Genomic DNA, 26,212 nt, shown 5'->3' on the forward strand with positions numbered 1-26,212 from the left:
TGATGTGTTTAGACAGGGCCTAGCTGATTGTCAGGGCTTCCACACCACAATCAATGTATAATTCTTCTAATAATTCATTTAAGATGTGTGTGCTCCCAGTCTCTTACTGCCGAAGAAGTAGAGCCCAGCTTTTTGTGCTGGGGTCAGTACATACTTGCCTGTATTTAGAAGAGCTTTCCAAAAGACAATTGCCCAAATAAACTGGGGTTCTGGGATGGCTGCTACATCCCCAGCCACTGGAGAATTGTTGGCATTCTGTTGAGATTTAGGGCTTGTATAATACCTTACAAACTAACTACTTTATTGTTGTTACTCTTCTGGAAAGTAGGTGATGGTATCAGATGTGGAAACTGAGGCACTGAGAAGTGAAAGCCGAATTTGAGTGTATAAAGTTAGGCACCTAAATTCATATTTAGGCATCTAACTATAAGAGGTTTGATTTTATTTTTCACTGGGGCTTAGCACCTGCAACTCCTCTTGAAGTAAACTAGAGTTGTGGGTCCTTTACACCTCTGGACTTAAGTGTGTAAAGTTTGAAATCTTGCCCTGTGGGACTTGATAAAGATGGCAAAAGGAGTCTGTGTCAGCCTAGGGTTCCACTTCTTTTACAGCAAGATGCTAGGGCAGCAATACTGTTGCTTGTGTTCCATTAGCATTCTACCGTGCAAATGAAGGTGTGATTGTAGGTAGCAAAGGTAACAGTGGCAGTGCAGACGTGGAGGCATAGGCTTCAGATAGGGCTAACAACCAAAATCAAGCCCCTAATGAGCCTACACATATAAAATGCTATCCTAGGTCTACACTTACCAATGTTTAATAAAGTAGATTTTCTCCAAGGATTCAGTCTTTGATAGAGCTACTGGTTTTCGGGCAACACCAGAATCAAATAGTCATGAATGTCTCACACCATTCAAGGGGTTTCCTCAGTGAATGGATGTTCTTTTTTGTCTTCTACTTGTATCTCCAGAGTTGATTATCTTTGCCCCTATCGAGGATAGCCACCAGTGATTCAGTGTTTGGTATCTTCCCATCCCGTTTACTGCATATGCAGATTTGGCTTACAATGCGTAATTTACATCTGCCTTAACACAGACTTTTTAGGAACATACTTCCAGTACATGTACATAACTCTTTACATGGTAGCAATAAATACATCTTGCAAGGATTATGAGAATCTGTAGGCTTTTATTAGATAAGTGCATGATATTCTTTATGGGTACATCTTAGGAAAGCAATGCGTTAGCTGCAGTGAGCTTGTCAGGCATGATAAGAGTTGCTGACATAGAACAGTGAACCTTTTGCTAGCTGCATCAATGGGTCTCTGTGTCACAACACACTCTTATCTGTGTAAGTTGGCATGGGGCTTCCTAAGAGTCAAGGGGCACTTAGATTTCCAGGCTCTCAAAGGAGAGCCTGAAGTGGCTGTGAAAGGATGTGTGATCTTTAGGAAAAATCAGTGACAAGCTTTCAGTCCTAGCAACTGGTTTGCACTAGCTACCTTTTCAGTGAGATCTCTGCAAAGAAAAGGGCTAGATGCATTTAAAAAGGTGCGTTTCTCCTTTGGCTTTCTCTGTTTCTCCAACTTAAGGGAGGGCCTGGCTATAGATTTTTGCAGGTCCCCAAAGGCCGCCGGTGAGAGCAAGGAGTTGAGCCTGCCAACATCAAAGCCCTGGCTACTGCGGCAGCTGACATAGCAAGATTAGGCTGCACCTGTCGGCTAGCTTCAGTCCCTGCATGCAAACCTCTAGCCGCAAATCCCGTGGGGTCCATAGCACCCCTCTCAGAAAACACCCAGCCACCTCTTCGCGCCCCCTCCGCTCTGTCAGTCTCCCCGCCCCGGTACCTCCATTCCCTCTGCTCCCCAACTTTCCTCCATCTCCCCCAGTCATCCCCGGGCCTCAGCCTCCCCCAGCTGGGCGCAGGGTTGCGGCTCCCCTCCCCGCTTGCTCCTGGGCAGCAGCTTCTGCCCCTGCGGGCGGGAGCCCGCCCATGCCTACAGCAGCGGCGATGGGGCGCCGTGCGTGTAGCAGCGCTGGCCGCGGGCTCGGGCCGCGGGGATTGGTCGGCTGCAGAGCTGGGCTGCCCGTGCACTGACCCAGCGCGCGGCTCCTCCTCCGTGCAGCAGCGCTGGCGGGGCTGAGCCCGGAGCTGCGGCGGCGGGCAGAGAGGAGCGGGCGGCAGGCGGGGTTACAACGAGGGCAGGCGGGCTCGCTGCGCGGCGCTGCCCCCTCCCCCTCTCCGGGCTGAGGCGGCGAGAGCTCCCCCTTCCTGTTCCAGCCTCCCGCGGCCGCCAGCGCCGCCGCTGCCAGCCGGGGACGGGAGAGAGGCGAGCGGGGCAGAGCCGCCGGTTGCTGGCTCTATGCTGCCCGCCCCGGCGCTAGGAGCCCGCCCCGGGGGGATGCTGGTGCTGGGATTGCTGCTGGGATAACCCCCGCCGCCCTCCTCCGCCTGCTGCCGCCCGGTCCAGACGGAGGATGCTGCCCGGGTCGCGGGGGACTCTGACCAGGGGACCAGCGGCAGCGTCCTCTCCTCCGGCTCCGAGCGCTCGTGCTGCCCCTGGAGCAGCCGCCTCCCCCGGGGAGCGATGACTTCAAAGCACCAGGCGGACTGGATCCCGTACAGGTAGGGGAAGGCGCCTCCAGGGTGGTCCTGGTTCCTGGCAGGGAGCCAGGGCAGCCCGGGCACGACGGAGTGTGGGGTGGGCGGCTCGCCCTCGGCGCCTGCAAAGTTTTTAGGGAGGGGGCTCGCCTTGCTGGGCAGGGGGAGCAGCTCACCCCCCTGTTTTGCTCCAGTTTGGGGCTGAGCGCGCCCCTTTTGTGTGGGGAAGGGCTCCCAGGGTGGTGGTCCTGAGCTGTGTTATCTCTCTGGAGGCCAGAGAGCCCATTGTTGTTCTGTTGGGGGAGTTCAACAGGCACCTCGCCTTTGCTATCCTGCTTTTCATGACTGGAACTTAAGTCGGCTGGATCTCTCTCTCTTTCTCTCTCTCTCTTTTTTTTTTTAACATGCCAGAGAGATGGGGGGTACCTCAGGTTTCCGATAGGAAGCCTGGATGCTTTCCTGCTTTTGTCTCCCAGGTAAAAGTGGGGGCACATCACCAAGTTATTGCCTTTTTTTCTCCCCGCTCCCCAGTCCTCTCAGATATAAATGGGCTCTAGGAGATCACTGGTGTGAAAGTGAGCTGAGATGGGCCACCTGAGTAAGAGTCCAAATTTGGGGCCCAATCCTGCTCCCACGGAAGTTAATGGTAGCTTTACCTCTGACTTCTGTAAGAGCATGTTTAGGCCCATTGCCTGTGATCAATGAACCTCTCTGGCTGTTTTGGCTGAGGGGTGAAAACATTATCTAGTATCTATTCTTGGCAGTTGTGAAACCTACTTTTACTTTGCAGCTGAAAAGCTTTGTAACGGTTACACACGTGCCGTGTTCAGAGGCACCAAGGCTGTTTAGAGCAGCAGCAAAAGCAGCGGATAAGCTTTTTGGGGTATCTTGGTGTTGATACAAAATCAGTTCTAAGGACCATTCCTGTTCTACTTTGTTTGTAGAATGAATTGCACCACGAGTTACGTGCTGCACTTGGGACTCGTGTCTATTTGTAATTTCTTGCTGGATGAGGTGACTCTATTGAATAAAAGGGGCAGTCACTGGGGAATGGAAAGGAGTTTGGAGGGTGTTGCTCAAACAGATTAGGCACCTGGCTGAGGATCTGTAGACTGAATCCCCAGCTGGTTTGTATTGTAGGCATTGGTGGGTAACCTTTTGTATATGATGCCCCAAATAATTCCTTTCCTCTTGCTCATTCTGATACAGCATAGACACATTATGGGCCATATAGGAGCCTGGCAGTCAGTATTAGTTGCCCTCCCTGCTGCAGCTGCCATGGAGAAGAGCTGTGATTGCCATGGCAGCGCCAGCTATCGCTCTCTGTCATTGGTTCCTTGGTTGCCATAAGCTACCAAAGTCTCTGTCTGCTGGCTCTCTTTCTGGAGAGGTGTGTGCGTCAAAAGTGTGGTGGGCAGCACCTGTCACTCTAGAATGGATCCCCTTATCCCTGTTCGGGTGGAGAGGAGGAAGGGCTGCAAGATAGCCTGCAGATTGCAATCCGGGCTTGTGGGACAGCTGCACTTTAGGGGCTCTGATCCTTGTTTGTGTCTAAACTGGCACTGTGGCTGAAGTCATTAAGAGTTTGGGTGCACAAGGGATACAGGATAAAGGTTTCAGAGGATTGGTGTAGACAAGCAGGAGCTGGGGGGGGAGGCTTTAGTCCTTCCCCAATGGTAATTGCATTAATAAATAAATTAACTTCTATCCCACAGTTTCCTTATCTCACTTTATTAAAAGTGGGCAAATTTAGTTATGGTACAAATCTACTTATGAAAGTGATATTTAGCGGCTTTATTATTTTTAACAAAAACAACAAGGAGTCCGGTGGCAGCTTAAAGACTAACAGATTTATTTGGGCATAAGCATCCGAAGAAGTGGGTTTTTTACCCGTGAAAGCTTATGCCCAAATTAATCTGTTAGCCTTTAAGGTGCCACCAGACTCCTCGTTGTTTTTGTGGATACAGACTAACACGGCTACCCCTCTGATTATTTTTAACTTTACTCACTTCCAAAAAAAAAAGTTGCTTCTGCCCTGGCAATGGCTGCATTACAGATTGCTGATGTTGCATCTACAGGTTTATATCGTTGCCCTTATGTATTTTGCCAGGTTTGGCTTTTGAATATTTTATTTGGTTTTATATTGTCTGTTTCATGAGGTTTCCAGTTGCTTGTACAGTGCTCTGAAGACCTTCTATTATTACTTATTTTTAAAAGTTTAATTTTCTTATCAGATTTCATTTAAAAATGTTCTGTGTTTTAAATTGAAGGGTTGCAAAAAGAAAGGGTCTGAGAGTTTTATTTAATATAATGGCTTCATGTTATTAAATCATATTTCAGGGCTTTAGTTACTGTACAACGAGTAGTTATTGGGTTATAAATGGAGATGTTTTAGTTTGAATAGATATATTCAGAACATTGGTAGCACAACAAAACTATCTTATCCATGTTCCACCAGAGTCTGTGTAAATAAAACAATTCTTTATATGCAAATAAAGTACTCAACAATTTTAGGATGAAATCATCATTTTTTAAAAAGTTCTTTACAGAAGACATTTTAAAAACTAGTACAACTGTTTGAAAAGTATAGTAGGGAAACTGCTTTGCCCCCAATATATGTTAACCTTTTTATATGAATTACAGCTAGTGGTTAGATATCATAGTGACAGATGCACTATAATTACAGAAGATGAATAAATCAGTCCCTAACATGGAGTAAAAATAAGGTGGTTAATGATGTAAATGAAAACTAATGTTTTTCTTTAGGAAGATCCATGAAGATTTTAGTCCTAACGAACATAAGTAGTTCAGAGATTCAGGAGTTTAAAAATGATTACACAGAATGTAAGAATACTGTCATTGACTCCTGGACTGTGCCTTCAGGGTGTGTATCAGAGCAGAGACAGAGCACAAAAGAAGATGGAATCCTGCCCCAAAAGCCACTAGCTAAGCCTATGATGTCATTTGGAGCCATGTAGTAAAGAACAGTGTTCCACCAAATCAGTTGTTCCATGGCTCTTCCCTGTTGCAGCCTGGCCTTCACCTTTTCTCACGCAGTTGACAGGCCATGCTTCAACTTTGCAGAAGAGCTGATGGTGGCTATAGAGAGGGAAACAAAGCACAATGTGTTGCTACATTTTCCTTCCACGCTGCTGTTTTGATCTCTTCTGTACTGCACAATTCATAGAAACATACTACCCTTGGCAGTGGTTCTTCATATTTGCCTCTTGTGGATATTTATCACAATCTGTCTGGTTTTATTTTTAATGCATGTTTTCTTTTACTATTACAACTAGCAACTGCTAAAAAAAAATAAAGTAATCAAATTCCTTCTGCTGTGAAGTAAATGTTTTTGTTTAGATTTATGGTAATATTATTAATTCTGTCCTATGGAACTCGAGCTCTTTATTTTTCATTTGAGAAAGGGCTGGATTCTGAGTGATGGTAAGCACCGGCAAATCCCATTAAACTCTGTAGTGTTCAGCATCCCAGAAGATGCAGCCCAAAATATGTTTATCCAGCAAACTTGAATCTCTAAAGTGTGTTTTATTTCAGTAACTGGATTATATATGAAAAAGTGTTAGTAAATTAGGGCAAAACTTGCTCTTTTCAGAGATTTGCACATACACAGTAAGAGAGAACCCTAAAAATTGTGCACATAAACTATGTTCAGTTCTGTCTGAGGGAAAGTTTTACATTGGCTGATCTGCTTGGAGATGTGACTTCTTACCACCTCCTCTTGTATGATGTCATGATTTCAGTGGTTGTTAGCTTTTAAAGCTGAAAGGTCTGTTGCATACCTACTGTTGGCTGTCATATCCCACCCATTCAATACAATGGGGAAAGAGCTTGGGGGAAAAGCACTGGGACTGTTGGCATGCTGTAGTCCATAAAGACTTGTGTTTAACATAGCCTGAACTTCATTGACCTACATGCAGCATGGTACAAAAGCTGTAAGACCACTGCGGAATGAGAAAAGAAATTGTAGTGTGGGCTCTAAAACGATGATATAAATCCTTCACTTATATTGCTTATCCTTGCAATCTGACTATGCCAGTATGTAGATGCATATCTGAATTTATTCAAGCTTAGACCACTTCTTTATAAAATGTCAGACTGCTCATCTGAGTATAATGGATACACTTTTCCTTTAAAATGGAAGGAGACAGGATGACTACTAAGCAATCCATGAGTGTCCGAAGCTCATAATAGATTTTAGTACAATTGAGATATTGAAAATTTTTTGATCAAATTAACTAAAAATATGAGAGAATCCTTCCAGAATCAATGCTAGTTTTTGCTCCCCCGAAATGGATGAAAATTCATATTATTTGTTGGGTAGAATTTATAATATTTAACATTTTGCCCCAAATACTTTTTCTGTTCTATTCTATTCTCTCTTTTGTAGCATTAACACTGATAGGCTGTGGCACTGGAGACCTGCAGTATCACAAATGTGTCACCTGTTCTCTCTAGTCCAGGGATCGGCAACGTTCAGCACGCGTAAGCACCCTGGCGGGCCAGGCCAGTTTTATTTACCTGCTTACGCGGCAGGTTTGGCTGATCACGGCCCCCACTGGCCGTGGTTCGCCGTCCTAGGCCAATGGGGGCGGCGAGAAGCCACAGCCAGCACATCGCTCGCCGAACGTTGCCGACCCCTGCTCTAGTCTAATGCAATCTAATATAGATTAGAGCTGTAAAATAAAAATGCTTCAATGAGACTACTCACATAAAGTCAAGCATATGAGTAAGTCTTTATAGGATTGGGGCCATAGATAGTTAATAAAAAAAACGTGGTTCTGGCCCTCATTATAAGGAAGCAAAAAGAGGTCTAGAGCCCCATTTAAAAAAAAATGTGTAGATCACCTGCAAAAACTGGTTCATTCCAATTTTCAGTAAGCTACATCTTCCTTAGGAAATGTTTTTGTTTCTCTGTGTTAAATATCTTGCTATAGTGTCGTTTGGCAGTTTTCACTGAAAAGTATTGACCAAGAACCACATTAATGTTGTGTAAGTAATGATAACATATGTCTAAATATTTTGATATCCAAAATGTCTGTTGGAGAATCTTGACAAACATATAGGATGCCTTAATTCATAAATGTAATTAGAGGCATCCAAAAACCTGGATCCAAATTTTGCATTGAGCCCATTGCTAACTTGTAGGATCTATGGAGTTTAATGTCCTAGCAATAAACAAATCTAATATGTAAAGATACTTCGGATGAAGAAATAGTTTCTTCACTAAGACTGTGTGAAACTCCCATTATTACAAAATAGACCAGAGTAATAAAGGGATAACTCCCTCTATGGAGTTGTAATGTCTCAGTAGCATGTAGTTTTTGTGACTATTTGTGTAGGTATAAAATATTTAGCTGATTTTTAATAAGTTTCAACAGAAAAACATTTAAAGCAATGTTTATAAAGTGCAATTTTTACACCAGAAAAATATAGTACTGCCAGATGAAAAGTGTTGTGAGCATGGGGAAATTTGTGTCCCTAGTTCTCAGATGTGCTCAGCAAAACATCTGGGTAGTTCTATTGGAAACCTACAGAGTTCTTCAAATAGTCCAACAAAACCCAGCAGGATCCTGTGAACTGTACAGTATGGGATCTAGCAGTTTTAGTAGATGGCACTATATAAAATAAAGTACCTATGCAATAGAAGAAATATACAGACAGCTGCAATATATATTCTTGAAAAAAACATTTGGATTGTGCATGAATTTTCTGTTGCCTAAATATATTTGCCATGGAATTTCTAAGTTGTGCTTAGAAATCCTAACCTTTTCAATGGTTGATCTATAGTGACATGATTGATTTTGTAAGATAAAAGATGATGATTTGATAAAAATTGTGTGGGAGAGGTGCTGGGTCATAGATGTTGTTGAAGATGAATGTGGCCAATACTTGTTCCTGCTCTCTTAAGATTAGAAAGATATTTATTTGAAGTATATTTTCAGTCTGTTAGCCCTTGCACATCAAGGATTACAGTGTAGCTAAAAAGCCCAGCTTCTTGTGATTGGGAGTGTTTGGCACAATATGCACCTTGTCACTCAGCCTGTCTGCTTGGAGGAGGCAGGGTTGGATGTTTGTAAAAGGACTACCCACCAGATCAGGCTGATGGGACTAATCTGAGGATTTCTGTGGTGGGTAAAATTTAACATGGTCTCATCCTTTAAAACATTTCACTTATAACTCTGTCTAAAGCAGAGAGAATCCAACTGAGATCAAAGCTCTGTTGTGCTAGGTCTTGTACGAACACATCATAAGAGACCATCCCTGTCCAGAAAATTATAATCAAATAGACAAGCTAGACAAAAGGTGAAAGAAAAGGAGTGTTACTGTTTCAATTTTACTTTTAGGGAACCAAGACACAGAGGGTCTGATCCTTTGAAGTCAATGGGAGTGGGACAAGGAAGGGTTGTGACTTGCCAAGGACACTCAGGGAGTCAGTGGCAGAACTGAGAATGGAACCCAGATTTCCGTCCAGTGCTTGCACCTCAAGACCATCCTTACTATGCTAATAATTAGACTGAGACCAACATCCCATTTAAGATAAATCCAGTTAGCTATCTGATAGTAATGACATTCAGTAACTACTGAGCTGGACCAGAGTTGAATCCGAGACTTTAAGTGGAAATGAAAGATTGTGTGTCCTATTACAAATATCTGAACCAGTCAGTTTTCCTCTCTTAGGCATGGGAATTTGGTCTCCCCCTTGATGCTTCTGCCACTTGCTGATGCATGAACTGGCTTGGTGGAAGGCAGCATTTCCTCTTTGTGACTGGCTAAAAATGCTGCTTCTGGAGGGATGGATTTTCTCCACATTTCTCTTTGTCTGTTTCCTTTCCCTTGTTTTGATGACTGTTCCTGTTTTTATTTTCTATTTACCCTCCTCTGATGTACTGTTTCCTTTTAACTTGTCCATATTTATCTCTAATCTTTGCTTCCCAAGCCCTTGTTGTTTTTCTCTCCTAGTTCCTTTCCTTCTCTGTTCTCCATGTTGTTCTCCTGCGCAATTTATTTTCCTTAACATTGCTTCAGATATTTCCTATCATTTTCAGTGCAAAGGGATTAATTGCTATGCTTTCAGGCCCTTCAGAAGTCTCCCTTCTTCTAGCAGTCCCTGGACTGAATGCAACCCCATAAAAATAGGTGTGTTCTGTTGTGTTACTATAGAACCAGGAGGCACTGAGGAGAGCTGTGTGTGAAGGGAGAATGCATGTGGGCCCAGAAGCATGGTACTTCATTTCTGTAGGCAAAAGAAGCAGAGAAAACCTCCTTAAAACAAGAAGGTGGGAGACTTTGCAAACTGCAGACTTAACAGTGATGTTGCATTCTGAAAAAGTCTTGTTCCTCCCCATCCCCAGCTGAGACTAACAGCTGGATCCCTGCTGGGACCAGATTTCATGGGGGAGATCAGATTTCACAGTCCCTGACATTTTCACACTTGTGAATTTGGTAGGGCTCTACATATGAGTAAATCAAATCATGAACAGCACCTCAAGTTGGCATACACTATGGTGTTTCATTTGCATTTTTATATAGATTATCAGCCTGTTTATGAAAATAGTGTGGTGATTTGTTTAAACATGGCATGTCTATATAGTAAATATGTTCCTCTAACAGGTTTATTACCTTTAATTGGGATTTTATTATGTATAATTCTTAAATAATAGTATCCCAATTTATTATTTTAATAGTTCAATAGTTAATACCGTTTAAAATTAACTGAAATTATTCATTCCACATATTATCAAGTATTGGTAGAAAATTGTTCAATTCTATTGTTACAGCAGGTTACTCAAAGATACAAAAATATACTTGTGTAAGTTTAACAGTAGTTTTTTTTTAACCTTTTCACCACTTTCTAATGCTCTGATATTGTAGAATGTAGGTGCCAATTATAGAGCTTAGTAGATGCATCCTTGCTGTCTAACTAGGAAGATATCCCCACAAATTGTGCTAGGGGAAGATTTGTGGAAATGAATGAGAGTGGGGAACAAAAGAAATACCTCATTGGGATTTTGCAGCCTTCTTTACTTTGGGAAGGCCTGTGCAAAGAGGCAAGTCTAGAATTGTGCTCTGCACATGGAAGGATAAGGCCAGAGAGTTCTGCAGCTCATGGCTCTCAGATGGGAGTACCCTGCTGTAGACCCCCAGGAGTTTCACCCTGAGCTCTGTTGTTGTTTGTTACAGTAATAGTCTCTGTATATCTGTAGAGTGGCATCCCTGAAGAACTTACAGACAGGTGAGGAAAAGGGCTACAACATGCCAGCAAAATTATCAGGGTGATTATTGCCATACATCTTGTTACTTACGTTGATTTTTTGTTATGGATATATGATCATGAGCTGCCCCTCTGGTTGGCCAATATTGACTGGCTGATTTCTTGTATGTGTTGCTGTAGAACTGGGTCATACAGAAGGCAGGAGAGGAGAGAATGGTGGTCTTAAAGTTGTGATCAGGAAAGGAGTTTGAAAATGCGTGGCCTCAGGGCAACCCTACAAGAGGCCCCTTGCCTCCGTTTCCCTCTTGATTCCTCCGATAAACTCTGTTTAACCTTTAGAGTACATAAATAGCCCTTTTTGTGGGGTTAATTTATTACTGGAAGTCCCTCGCCTCTACTATAAACCAGAACCCCCCCAACCTCCCGCAACAGTCCAAACAGCAGTGTCTCACTGGTCCCAACAGTCCAACATCAAGTATGGCTCTGGCATGTCTCACCTCGCCTCACCCCAGCCCCTCGCATTGGGGTGTTTCTCTGCCCGGTTTCCTTCCCAGGTCAGGTTCAGTGGGCTGATCCCTCCATCGTTCCCCAGCCTTCAGCCGTCTCTGGCACTCCGGCTTTAAATCTCTGGCTCAGTGAGCCAGCAGCCATCTCCCTCTGCTGCTCTCAGCCTTCAGCCCTCTCTGGCCTGGGGAAGTTTGTAGGTGACCCCTCCCCCCCGCCCCCTGACTGCTTTCCACTTTCCACTTTCCACTTTCCACTTTCAACAGCCTGATTGGGCTCCACTGTTCAGTCAGGGAACTCTACTACTGCTGCCTCTTTCAGGGGCATCCCATTGCTGAAGATCTCAGTCCAGCTCTGCTCTTCCTCTGAGCTCCTTGTGCTCTCCTTTTCTGGACTCCCTCTCAGGATTCTAGGCTCTCATTTCTAACTCTGAGGAGCAGCCCCCTTCCTCATTACACCAAATTAGGGCACACCTGGGCTGGAACAGGAGGCCATTAAATTTAATTTAAGGGGCCAGCCATCCTGTTACAGTGTTCCATGAATAGGTGCATGGAAGAAAGTGCAGAGAGGATTGTGGGAGAAGCATATAAATGGGGGATCTTAGGTGGAGTGGCGCAGAGGGATGACTCAAAAAAACACAAGTAAGTAGTGAAGAAAAAAGTTATTTAGGGCAAGGCATGAAGGCAAGGATCAGCAGTTCAAATGAGATGCTAGTAGAGGGAGTGAAAGAGGTGTTCAGATTGACAAGCAATCTTAATGGCTGCCGTATGTATGGACTGAAGGGAGTATTGTTGGGATTGAATTGGGCTCAAGGCTCTCTGCAAGATCATGTTATAGCTGAGGGAATGCTGGAAATAGTCCATAATAATCTTAATTTGAAAGGGAATTTATTTTGATTGTATTTGTGACATTCTTGTGTTCACTGTCTGAACAGTTGAGTGCTCCAGCTTTCTTCCATGAAGCTGAATTTTAGCTTTAGCTCTCAAATGTTCCCCCATGCTGAGTTCTGAATTGTAAATTTGATTGTAAATCTTGAAGTTCATGCTGAGATGCATGTTAACACAAATCTGTGACTATTATAATTCATAATTAGTGATGTAAATCATCTAACAAAGGTAATGAAGTCACAGCTTGAGTTTTGAATGGTATATTTGATTGTAATCACAATTTTAGCTACCCGAAAATGAGGAATTATATGTTGAGGAAATTCCTTGATTGATTTCAAATAATAAGTTTGTGAATATGAATGAAGTTTATCCAAGGGTGGATTAGATGCATCAGTACTTCATCCCTGGTTAGGGGTGGGATCAAAACAGTTCTCTAGTCTAATGGTATCACTTTGAAAGGTAGAATGGTACAAAGCTAAGTACTTTCCTCAAATAATCACTGCGCCAAAGTAAAAGGAAGAACAGCTGCACTTCTTTCAATGTGAGATTGCAGCTGGTCAGATCTGATGCAGCCACATTTTTGTTGGTTTGTAAGGGTAGGAAGACACTACCTCCCTGTACATGACAATTCTAATAAAACAATTCAATGTGAAAATTAATGCTGGATGCTGACTTAGACTAACCACTTGGTTTCCTAGTTGCCTCTAATAGTGACCTAAAGAGACTTACTATATACTTAATAGAAACCAAACCCCCCCCACTTTTTTTTTGACAGATATAAAACCAAAACCCAGGGTAGGAGGAATTTCCTTTCCATTAAACAAGGCTTTGAAGACGTTTGCATAGCATGTACTCGTATATGCCTGGCTAAACTGCAGGGTAGGCATATGGGGAGATCATTCATCTTTTGGGACACAGCATATACAGAGCAACTGGTAAATAAGATTTAAGTTGCTTCTACACACCAGTGAGACACTCTGATCATTGATTCTTCCAAGTTAGTGAATTTTAAATCACTTCATCTGCTGCTGTTGCAGATTTTAAAAGGAAGTAATGCACAAATTGCTAGCATTGGTTTCTTTACATTTCTGTAAATTAGGCCCAAGAACTCTGTTACTTGGCAGGTAACTAAAATACATCCTATAAAATAAAAATGGTGAGTCTTATTCCTTTGTTTGAGATGGAAATGGTTAAGTATCTTTTATGCCAGGGGTAGGCAACCTATGGCACGCGTGCCGAAGGCGCCACGCAAGCTGCTTTCAGTGGCACTCACACTGCCTGGGTCCTGGTCACCGGTCTGGAGGGCTCTGCATTTTAATTTAATTTTAAATGAAGCTTCTTAAACATTTTAAAAACCTTGTTTACTTTACATACAACAGCAGTTTAGCTATGTATTATAGACTTATAGAAAGAGCCCTTCTAAAAACGCTAACATGGCACATGAAACCTTAAATTAGAGTGAATAAATGAAGACTTGGCACACCACTTCTGAAAGGTTGCCGATCCCTGTTTTATGCTATTTGATCTCTCAGTCTGAAATTGATTACATAGGTTCCTGTGAGCATTAACCCCTGGCTGTTCAAAGATAACCTACCCCAGCATGAGCCATCTACCCTAAATCTCTTTCCTATTACAATTTTCTTCTTGAACCAGGATTGTAATGTCCAGGTGTGTAAATGATCACAAACATTCACGTTTATTCTGAGACATCCAGAATAACAATCCAGAAAACTAGGCAACAAATATGAATTATTTTTGTAGAGTGTAATTTTAATTTGGAATTTCCAGGCTTTGTATTTTTTTAACAGCAAAATTCCCTTGAGGGTTTTCATCCTCTATAAATAAATTGAGAAATATATTTACAATTGTAACTCTGGGTTAAGAGTAGTTCTTGTGTGTGGGAATATACAGTCAGACCACTTCATTGAAAGTATGGGGCACCTGGAAAAGTATTTAACTTCTGTGTCCTATGTCCAACTACAACAGGGGTTGGCAACGTTCGGCACGCGGCTCGTCAGGGTAAGCACCCTGGCGGGCCGGGCCAGTTTATTTACCTGCTGACGCGGCAGGTTCGGCCGATCGCAGCCCCCACTGGCCATGGTTCACTGTTCCGGGCCAATGGGGGCAGCGAGAAGTGGCGCGGGTGAGTGATGTGCAGGTAAATAAACTGGCCCGGCCCGCCAGGGTGTTTACCCTGGCGAGCCGTGTGCCGAACGTTGCCGACCCCTGAACTACAACATTATCACATAGGTTGAAATCCTAGCCTTATTTTAGTCAATGGCAAAATTCCCGTTGACTAAAATGGGACCAGGATTTCACCCACAGTCTTAAAGATACAGCACCTCCAATGTCAAAGAAACTTAAAATTAAAATGGAAGCAACTTTATTTTCCATATGGAAGTTATGACCCTGAGGCAGTCATTAGTTGTTTTATTTGTCTAATAGTGACTATGTGCTTGGGATTGTACAAGATAAAAACAGTCCTGATTCCAAAGACTTTACAATCTTAAAGTATAAATTAGGATTACAGGTAAAATGGTAGCATTTGAATTTTAGGCTAATGTATACCTACAAGAAATAGAATGTTATGGGAGATTAAACATGTTAGAGATTATGGGTGGGATTTTTGACAGCACTCTGAGTTGTTCTAATTTTGCTCCCATTGTTAGCTCCATACCGAGTCCTTTTGAAAATCTCATTGTATAACTACTACTGAAAATGCTGATCATCTGGGGGATGGGAGAGGAGGGAAAATTTGTTCTGCCTATTCAAAATGGCACGCAGCACATATCTCTGAGACATAGACCGTTTTTGTGTATTCCTTAGTAAGAACAATTCATTCTCAGCACAAAATGATTATTGTCAAGAAAAAAGAAATACACCCTAGGCACAAAAATACTACGTTTTCATTGTGTGATGAGTTATACATATATCCAATCTACAATACTGGGAGTTCTCAAATTAATTCCTTGTGCATCGTGATGTAAATTCAGCCCGAAGGGTCTTAGTCAGTTTATAACTAGCTTTGTAATTTCCATTTTTCTGTGAACAAATGTTTGGATTAATGATGCTATTCATGACCTGCATATGCAATAAGCAGTAACTAGTGTGTGGCTTTGCTATTTACTTGAGCTGCATTTGACTAGTACCATTTTGTTGATCATTCTTTAGCAAAACTTTTATTTTCTTTCTTTCGTTACAGTCTTAATAGTCCTGAAATTGTTTATCTTGTGAATTGGAAACAATTTATTCATTTTTCTTCTGGCTCACAAACCATTTTCCTGTGTCTTGTAATAATCATTTCACTTCTTTATGAACTCTATGAATTTTACCTTAGTGATTACTTTCTTTTTAATATGGTCTGGAAAATTGCTATGTGGTATTCTATCCTTCTGGTTATTAAATGTCTTGTGGTTCTTTTTGGAAGAGTAGGGATACTGGCCAAATTCCAACTAGGGTAATTGCATTCTGCAATTCCCCCTTTCAGTTTTTTGCTTAACCATATATGTCTACTGCTGTAGGATTTCTAGACATGGCATGGATTAAATGTAAAACTTGTCATTAAGTCAGTAGTAACAAGGGATTCAGTATAAACACCTCTCCTCCTTGTAGTACTCCAAATATTCATAAGTAACTAACTAATAGTCCAAAAACAACCGAATGCTTGAGCAAAAAGATGTCATGAAGCCAAGGACACTCTGTTGACAATTTCCTGCCTCTACTCCCAAGTGTCTGCATTTGGGAACTTTCAGTGAAAGTAGTCCTAAAATAGCTAGATTCCAAATCTATGTAAGGCTTTATAAATTAGAAATAATACATTGACTTGTATCTGGAAGCAAATGGGAAACAGACACATTCCACAATAAATTGCTCACAACAACACTCCATTAAGCAAGCAGGTAGTCGCATTGCAGTAATCCAGTGTGGAGGTGACCACGGTATTGATGGGTTTTGTGATGATTGCATCAAGAAATGGCTGCATGTGGCCAAAGTTCAAAGTAAACCCCAACAATCAAGAACTGCTGCGGAGGGTCTAATATAAGACTGTGAAACTCTTTGAAATGGGTAAATGCATTCACCAATTGAGGAAGCAGCCACAATCCTCATCAATTCATTAAAATTGCCTACCTCTGCTATTCAGGTTTCCATCCATCATTTCTGGATTGAACTTCTTGTCATCCAGATACCATTTTGGCCAGGTACTGAGAGAGAGAGAGAGAGAAAACTGTACCTCTCAAATTTGATAAATAGTATGGTTGTCAAGCGATTAAAAAAATTAGTTGCGACTAGTTGCGTGATTAAAAAATTAATTGCAATTAACTGCGCGATTAAACAATAATAGAATACTATTTAAATATTTTTGGATGTTTTCTACATATTCAATATATTGATTTCAATTACAACACAGAATCAAAGTGTACAGTGCTCACTTTGTATTTATTTTTAATTACAAATATTGTCACTGTAAAAAAACAAAAGAAATAGTATTTTTCAATTCACCTAACACAAGTACTGTAGTTCTTTCTCTTTATCATGAAAGTTGAACTTACAAATGTAGAATTATGTATAAAAAATAACTGCATTCAAAAATAGAACAATGTAAAACTTTAGAGCCTACAAGTCCACTCAGCAGCCAATCGCTCAGACAAACAAGTTTGGTTACAGTTTGCAGGAGATAATGCTGCCCGCTTCTTGTTTACAATGTCACCTGAACATGATAACAGGCATTCGCATGGCACTGTTGTAGCTGGCGTCGCAAGATATTTACGTGCCAGATGTGCTAAAGATTCATATGTCCCTTCATGCTTCAACCACTATTCCAGAGGACATGCTGATGACGGGTTCTGCTTGATAACGATCCAAAGCAAACGACCGACGCATGTTCATTTTCATCATCTGAGTCAGATGCTACCAGCAAAAGGTTGATTTTCTTTTTTGGTGATGGTTTGGGTTCTGTAGTTTCCACATCTGAGTGTTGCTCTTTTAAGACTTCAGAAAGCATGCTCCACACTTTGTCCCTCTCAGATTTTGGATGGCACTTAAAATTCTTAAACCTTGGGTCGAGTGCTGTAGCTATTTTTAGAAATCTCATATTGGGTACCTTCTTTGCGTTTTGTCAAATCTGCTGTGAATGTTTGTCTTAAAACAAACATATGCTGGATCATCATCTGAGACTGCTATAACATGAAATATATGGCATAATGCGGGTAAAACAGAACAGGAGACATACAATTCTCCCCCAAGGAGTTCAGTCACAAATTTAATTAACACATTTTTTTCAACAAGTATCATCAGCGTGGAAGCATGTCCTCTGGAATGGTGGCTGAAGCATGAAGGGGCAAACGAATGTTTAGCATATCTGGCATGTAAATACCTTGCAACGCCAGCTGTGAAAGTGCCATACAAATGCAAGTTTCTTACTTTCAGGTGACATTGTAAATAAGAAGCAGGCAGCATTATCGCCCATAAATTTAAACAAACTTGTTTGTCTTAGCGATTGGCTGAACAAGAAATAGGACTGAGTGGACTTGTAGGCTCTAAAGTTTTACATTGTTTTGTTTTTGAGTGCAGTTATGTAACAAAAAAACTACATTTGTAAGTTACACTTTCACAATAAAGAGATTGCACTACAGTACTTGTTTGGGGTGAATTGAAAAATATGATTTTTTTTTATTTTTACAGTGAAAATATTTGCAATAAAAATAATATAAAGTGAGCAGTGTACATGTATTCTGTGTTGTAATAGAAATCAATATATTTGAAAAGGTAGAAAAACATCAAAATATTTTAATAAATTTCAGTTGGTATTCTATTGTTTAACAGTGCAATTAATCGTGATTAATTTTTTTGAGTTAATCATGTGAGTTAACTGTGATTAATCGACAGCCCTAATAAACAGATGTAGAGCTGACTGTTGTTCACATATTGATGGTTCTGCAGCCCAAATTGCCTCACCATGCAACCTCATATCCAGTGCTAAATAGGAAATATGAAAGGAGTTTTGAGGTGGAGAAGTAGCTAACCAGTGCCATCCTCTAAGATTTCAAGAAAAGGAAGCAATGAAACCTTTGGAAAATTCTCATTCCCTTCTGCTGGGACCTGCAGATATACAGCCGCACATCATCCTCAATGTCATCAGGCTGCTGATAGTGGGGGAAAAAAACTATAATAATTTACGTGGATATAATGTTCTTCACTTCCTGTTTTATACGGCTATGAACAAATTGTGGTGTTTTAGCTCACAAACTGAAGCACATCATTGGCAGTCAAAGTGATTGCATACAGACTATACATTCAGTTAGTACAGTGCTTTGGGATCAATTTGGATGAAAGGCACTATAGAAATGTAAGGATGATCATAAAGTTCTCATTTGTCTGAGGCTTGGTCTACAATAGAAAATTAGGTTGGTTTACTTATGTCAGTCAGGGGTGTGAAAAATCTGACTTAATTCCCCAGGTAGACAGCACTAGGTTGACAGAAGTATTCTTCTGCTGACTTAGCTTCCACTTTAGGGAGGTGGATTAACTACGCCAACGGGCAAATCTCTCCCGTCGGTGTAGGTAGTGTCTATGCTGAAGTGCTACGGCTGTTCTGAGTGTTGATTGGAAAATCTGTTTCCTGTCTGACTGATCTGTATGCCAAATATCATTTTGTTTTGTTGAGTTCCTGCCATTTCTATGAATCTAGCATGAGTATTCCAAAATGAGTGCAGAGAAGATTAAAAGGAACAACAAGGAGAAATATGTAAATACTTTAACAGGCTGGGCACTGAAATTGAGAGTTGTGACTTGATGTGCAAATAACACAGTTGGCACATGATATATTGATTACATCCTGTCATTAGATGGGCCTTCAGCTAGTTCATCAAGAAACCTGGAAATATGCAGTCATGTATAATTATCTGGGAAGCCTGGCCAAACTTATGCTGGCATATGGATTTCAATTCTGAGTAGAAGGAAACTGTAGTTTGACTATATAAACAATTCAGTTTTGGAAAGTACACATAGTACCTTATTCATGTAAGCAGAGTCAGGATGAGCTCTACCCTGACATCTGGTGGTGAATTATGGCGAGTGTGGAAAAGAACTCCAGAGGCTGATCTTGTTTGCATAGCCACACCCACCCGCGTGGCATGAAACAACAGCAACTGAAAGTGGTTACTTTGGCTGGTGTGGGATCCCCAGTTTCTCTGTTATTGGGGCAGGAAGAATAAAGTTTTGTTACCCTGATTCTGTGAATCAAGGCCAGTGGAACTGTTGTATGACAGAAGGACTGAGTGAGTCGTTCACCATTACCTAAGTAGCACTTGCTTGATAAGGGGCATGGGTTACAAAACCCAGTGAATTGAGAGAGGATGGGGACAGGTATTTGTACCTGATGGGATGGGCCTGCTCTGAGGGCTTGAAACATCAATTGCACCACCTCCTTTCTCCACTGTTGAATGTCAGAGCTAACTTTGATTCCAATGGCTGCTGAACTGAATTCACTTTGGGCCAATGGTGTACCAGCACTGGGGCTCCCCTACTCTGAGCTGAAATCACAAAAGAGCTGAAATCACAAAAGAGTTAAAGTTATTAAGTGCTGTGTTAACTAGTGGGGGAGCCTGAAGCTATATTGCTAAGCAGCTGGCGGAGCAATTTGTGGGGATGACTGGAGGAGCAGCGAGCAGTGTGGAGCCTTGCGGGGATGGTTGGAGCAGTCCAAGGAACGGCGAGTGGAGCTGTTTGCGGGGACGGCTGGAGTGGCTCACAGGTCGCAGAGCGGAGCAGCTTGTAGAGCGGAGCGGTTTGTGGGACAGCAGGAAGTGGACTGTCTCTTGGTGAAGGCTGCGGCGGAACCCCACGGAGAGACGGCCGGCCTCCGATCACGTAAGGTGCCCCTTGACACCCTGCGTGCCCCCCTTTTACTCTGGGGCTGCACTGACCAGGGACAGAGACTTTGGGGGTTGTTGGACTTTTGGAACTTTGGGTGGTTGCTGGTCTCAAGAGACTTTGGGGACTCTGGATGATTTTTGGGTTGCTGGATTCAAGACCCAAAGGGAAAGGACACAGCCCAATTTGCTGTGGTGGGTTTTTTTGCTCATGGTTTGTGTTATGAATCCTGTTTGTGGTGTTTTTCCAATTTAATGCTGATGTCGTTTACCTCATGTTATTAAACATTTTCTGCTACACTCAGACTCTGTGCTTGCGAGAGGGGAAGTATTGCCTCTTAGAGGCACCCAGGGGGTGGTATGTAATTGTCCCAGGTCACTGGGTGGGGGCTCGAGCCGGTTTTGCATTGCGTTATTGAAACGGAACCCCTAGATACAGAACCCGGCCCTTGTTGCTGCCAACTTAGATGGGCAGAAGGGTTACATTCATAAGTATTTAGAAATAGCTTCCCACAGTGCCAGAAACAATGTAATTATATCTGGTACAATTGTACAGGACCTCCAGGATCATCTAATCCAGTCTTCTGCATCTAGCAGCAAAGATAGTTATTTTAAGACTTGTACCCCACTTTTTCTGGACCATTCATACCGACTTATGGCACGAGTGATCCATGGAATAATTGCTTCAGTGGTCTTTGTGCAGTTGCCACTTCTGGTTTTAGCTGTATTTCCCTGGTAACACTGTTGTTAGCTCAATAGACATTATAATACTTTGCCCTGTGTGACGATTTGGGGAATCTTGTGAATTTTGTGTGAGATTATGAATTTGCTGTATGTATCTTTACCAAGCAGCAAACCCCATTTTGAATGTGAAGCCCTGTGAATTCTGTTGTCCTTCTACCTCCCTGTTGGACTCAGTTTCAAGGCGTAGTGATACAGGGCTAACCATACAGGGTTGTTCAATCAGGATGGTTTTCTGTTCAAATACAAACATCTTAGATAATACTCTGTGTCCCACCACAGGAAAAGTGGTTTGTCAGAGGAGGGATAGCCTGGCAACAAAGTCACCTAGTAGGGATCTGGGATCACCCAAGGAGGCTGATCTGGTAGTCATTTGACAGAGGGACTGACAGGCTATGAAAGGGCAAGAACTGTTTTCTTTGGGGATTTTGGTCATTTTCTCCAGCTTATGCAGATGGAAGCTGCTGCAGGAACCTGGTGAGGCAGGGGGCCCCAGCCTATCTGAACTCAGATAGTCGCCCAGGACTCCCTAGGGAAGAATGAGCTAGAGTGTGGTGTATTGCATACAGGACATTTGTTGTTTTTCTAAATGATCTGTACTCGTACTATTGAGTAAAAAGCAATGGTGCTTTAGAATCCTGTACAAAGTTTCTTTGTGTTGTGTGTTATACCTAGGGTTACCATACGTCCGGATTTTCCCGGACATGTCCGGCTTTTGGGGGCTCAAATCCCCGTCCGGGGGGAAATCCCCAAAAGCCGGGCATGTCCGGGAAAATCGGGAGGGCTCGGTGGTGCTCGGCCGGGCCAGCGGTGCGGGGCCGGGGGCATGGTGCCGGGCCGGGAACCAGGGTCACAGTGCCGGGCCGGGCGCGGGGCCGGAGGGAGAGCCGGGGGTGCGGTGCCGGGCCGGTCAGCCGGGCCCGCGGGGAGCCGGGCCCGCGGGGAGCCGGGGGAGCTGGGGGGTGCGCCGGGCCGCTGGGGGCCGGCAGTGCTGGGTGGGCCGGGGGTGGTCGGCCGGGGGCTGCGGCCGGCACCCCAGGGCCCGAGCCGACCCAGGCTGGAGCCGCCGGGGGGCCAGCCTGGGCCGTGCCTCCTCCCCCCCACATTCCCCTTACCTGCTTCAGGCTTCCCGCGAATTAAATGTTCGCGGGAAGCAGGGGAGGGGGCGGAGACTTTGGGGAGGGGGCGGGGTTGGGGTGGGGGTGTGGGCGGGGCTGGGGGCGGGGCCGTGGGCCGTGGAGTGTCCTCCATTTGGAGGCACAGAATATGGTAACCCTAGTTATACCTATTACATGCCCTTGAAGAGTTAACCAGTGACCCCAGAGCACCCACATGGCTGGAATTCTTGGCAGTGGGTGTGTTTAAGCTCTGAATCTGAGGGAGTCAGTACTAGTCCCAGGGGCTGGGGTAGTTTGTCTGCAGGGTCCACACTCTTTGGAAAGGGTTCTACATAGAGGATCACCACCCTGAGATTGTGCCTAGGGACCCTAAGTTAAGGGCAGTGTGTGGACTCTGGAGGTTTAAAGCAGACAGGATCCAGTGGTTGGATCCCTCACAGCAGTGAAGTAAGTGTCCATGAGGGAGCATTTGACTAGATCTGTGACATCCTGTTATGATGATTTTCATCTGAGGTTTATGGATTAAGTTGCAAAGGAGGAGAAATATTATTATCCTGATGCTACGTAAGGGGACACTTGAGACAGAATGAGATTGTGACTTTAAGTGACAGGATCAGGAATAGACCACAAATCTCCCTCCCAACACATTCCCATCCCTTTAACTACTATTAACCATGCTACCTTTTTGGAGTTTTTCACTCAAAGCATATACAACTCCAAATAAAAATAATGATAAGTATGCACATATGTCCAAGATCCAATAAACTCCAAAAAGTTACTTTATGGTACCTGAGGCTTAAAAAGAAGCTTCTGTTGGTTTTTATTTAACAATAGTAAATAGATGTTGAATAACCAGTGCAGGAATGGCAAGGATAAACAAGGAATACTTTCTATTCATGTAAGTCTAATCAGACACTTAAAGACATACATCTCCACTGCTCTCTGCTGTTTGATATATTGTGCATTTAGCACCAAAATATATATTCCACTTGCTAGAACTAAACTATTATTTGTATGAGAAGTGTACTAAATAATGTTAGTTTTTCATGATAGTTTTTCCACCTCTATAAAATCAGTAGTAGTCATATCCCAGTATTATGCATTTGTATCATTTTTTCCATATTTTAATTGAAATTTTCCATATGAGTGAATTAGCAGAAGTGTGTTCACTGATGGAACCGCATGTAGGCCTTTAGTCCTCAGTGGAGAATTGCTCTTACTGTAATTGTTGCCTTTGTTACTGACAGACATTATGGCAAATGAACTGGAATGATTAAAATGGCAGCTGCAGTCATACATTAATAGAATATGAAAGTGATGGTACAAAAGCCCTTTTTTGTTGAGGTACGATGCTATCATTACAGCATCTATTCACTGTTGCTACCTAATTTTGTCAGACAGGTACTGTATATATCTTACTTTTCTACAGTGTCTTATCAGCAATGTAAATGAAAATATAGCAGAGCATATCAACAGTTAAGTTTCCATATGTCGTCTGTGATAACTTTGTATGTCTTCTGGCATCCACAGGGGAAAAGTGTTGATGAACTGATTGTGAACATCAGTCTTTCCTTGTTCACTAGGGACTAAATTCAGGTCAATCTTACCCATCTTCAATTGTGACCTTACTTAAAAGTGAATCTAGACTTTTCCAGAAGTAAAGATTAGTAAATTAACCCACTCGCTCTGCTCCTCATTCTCTTGGTGAAGAGAAACAAAATTGCAGGACTTATATTACCTTAGGACCCACTTCTGTGCCATGCTTAGCTCAGATCTGCTACTCACATTCCTGGCTCATGTCAGTGACATCCCTTTTAAGTTATGATGCTATGAGATGGAGAATTTGGGCTTCTAAAGTTAGACTTGTATGCCTAACTTTGGAGGTAATTTTATACAGACAAAAGAATACATGCTTCAGAGTGGACAAACTTGCAGATTTGTATATAGCTTTTGAATATGTAAATGATGTTAAATTTCAAAAATTCCTTGTTCATGACACTCTTCCTGTCTGGAAGCTCTCAATAGTTGAATGCAAACACTTTAGAAACAGCACTTTTCATGTGCAAACTGAATATGAATTTAAGATTCGTCACAGCCCTACTGCCTGGGATCATAGACTCAAATTGAGACAGGGTCATATCTTCATCTTTCCTAGTAGGAAGAATTAGTTCCATGCACCTAACTGTATGCTTGAAGTGTTCTTTTAGATTAGATCTTAACAACTGATTTCTTGTCTATCCTGATGTCTTGAGTGGATGGAGTACTTCCAATGGCTTTTCTGGGAGGACCATGGATCTGCTCTGGTAGTCCTGGCCAAAATGTCTCCTCCCCTTCCTTCCACAGTGTGCTGTGTGTCATAGTTTTAGGGCAACTGCATGTGTATTCCCCCTTCATGGTCCCTTGAGGGCACCCACTTAAGATTTCTGGCTCTGCTTTTGGGTAGAGATCCATGTCTCTCTCACTCCTGACCAGTAGTTTTAAGGCTGCAGAAATTATAAATTACCATACAGCTCTTTATGAGTAAGCACATTTATTCTTAAGGTAAAAGTATTACAGAAAAACAGTAAACAGATGTTAACACACACTAAACGTACCAGGAGTCACCCATCAGCCTTATTGGGCCCTAGTAGGCCAAAATCTTTCCAACCCTTTTTCAAGGGTAAGGTCGCTCCTTTGCTAGAAGTTTCTATCCATTAGTTGGGTCATAAAGAAGGCCCTGAGAAATTTAAACCCAGCCTTTTTATATTAAAAGCCGTTTCTTTGTCTGTTGGTCTCTGAAAAACCCATTCTGAACCAGCATATGCAAGCCTTCCTAACAGTGGTAACTCTCTGGAGGTGTTTACAACCTAAATTATTCACCTGACTCACCCCCCCAACCACCACTACTGTTTCTGGTTCCTAGAGGAGCTGTAATAACCCTTCCCAATGGAGTTGCATACAATTCCAGCCCACAGCGATACACCAACTTAATATAATATGGTCCCCAAACATATTGCATGTGGTGGCAATATCTGTCAAACTGTGCACTTACAAGGAAAAAAGGAATAGTAAGGAAAACAGACTTTGCCTAATTGGTAAATGAATTGCAGTGTTTTCAGCATGAAGAGTGAAAACAGCCATTACAATTGCAGATTTTGCTTTCCATTTTGTTTCAAAGCACTGACAAACATACAATTTGCTATCCTATATAATTAAAATCTTGCCAGCATTCTAAAGAATTACTGTTCTTACCAATATCTAGAATATAACATTCTGGTATAAATTCTCAGTGTACTGTGTGGAGGATTAGCAGCACAACTTTAATGAGAATTGTATTACTAATTCCACTGTTATTGTGCTGGTAATAGATCCTTCTTTGCTTATTTTGAGTCTTAAAACTATTTGCTAGAAGTAAATGTTGTTTTATGGCTAGTGAAGAATACGTAAGCAATTTCTCAATGGCTATCACTTAGTTTATAAAGCATGCCAAGCCATTTCCAAATAACAACCAAAGAGAAGATTAAGGGCTAAATCAATTAAGAATGACTTAAATAATGTTAAATCCCAAATTCTTTTATTATTCTAATAAATTTGGATTTTATATTGCAGTTTAGGGATTGAGGATTATTTTGATATTAGAAAACATTTCCATACCTGGAGTTGGATAATTCCCCTGCGCCGCGCTGCCCCCCGCCCCTCCCAGCTTAACATTTTCCCATAGGCTATATTAATTGTATGTTAAAATATTTTTATAGTGGTCCATCAGAATAAGCATCTTGTTCTTTTGCTTCCCTTGTATATTACTACATGGAAATGTTGACTGTCTGACATTAGTTTTAAAAAGACATAGGCAATACATTAACATTGATTGAAAGGTTAATCAGTCCTCTCTCTTGACAGCCCCAATTTCACAACCACAGTATTACTGCAACTTCATAGATTTCAGTCCTGCAAATGCTTACTTAAATATTCCCATTGAGGACAATGGGATTACTCATGTATAAAAACAAGACATATTCAGAAGCCTTTGCATGATTGAGACCATAATTTTAATTGGCAGGGCACTTATTACCAGCCCCTAATTTCAAGTACCTAGAATTTATTTTTTTTAAAATCCAATGGCCTACAAACGTCCATATTTGTTGTCAGCTGAAGTGTGATTTTGGGAGGTTTGGTACAATTCTGTTCTGACTGTTTACGGAAAGTATTTTTCAGGCCTTAAACAATTTTTTGGAGAGTAGCATAGTAATTAGGGACAATACCAGCTGCTTCCAATATTGA

The 26,212-nt window shown here is 42.2% G+C and overlaps 1 protein-coding gene across 2 annotated transcripts in view; it reads left to right on the forward strand.

Moving 5' to 3' along the window:
* The first annotated feature begins 2,192 nt into the window (after nucleotides 1–2,192).
* The window catches only part of TUB (TUB bipartite transcription factor), a 103,578-nt gene continuing 79,558 nt past the window's right edge, over nucleotides 2,193–26,212 (forward strand). For both annotated transcript variants that reach the window (XM_054024974.1, XM_054024975.1), the window contains exon 1: nucleotides 2,193–2,622. In XM_054024974.1, coding sequence (XP_053880949.1) covers nucleotides 2,585–2,622 — 38 coding nt within the window. In that variant the 5' untranslated portion in view covers nucleotides 2,193–2,584. The remainder of the gene's footprint in view (nucleotides 2,623–26,212) is intronic.

Source organism: Malaclemys terrapin, chromosome 4, assembly GCF_027887155.1.
Source record: "Malaclemys terrapin pileata isolate rMalTer1 chromosome 4, rMalTer1.hap1, whole genome shotgun sequence".
Classification (NCBI taxonomy): domain Eukaryota; kingdom Metazoa; phylum Chordata; order Testudines; family Emydidae; genus Malaclemys; species Malaclemys terrapin.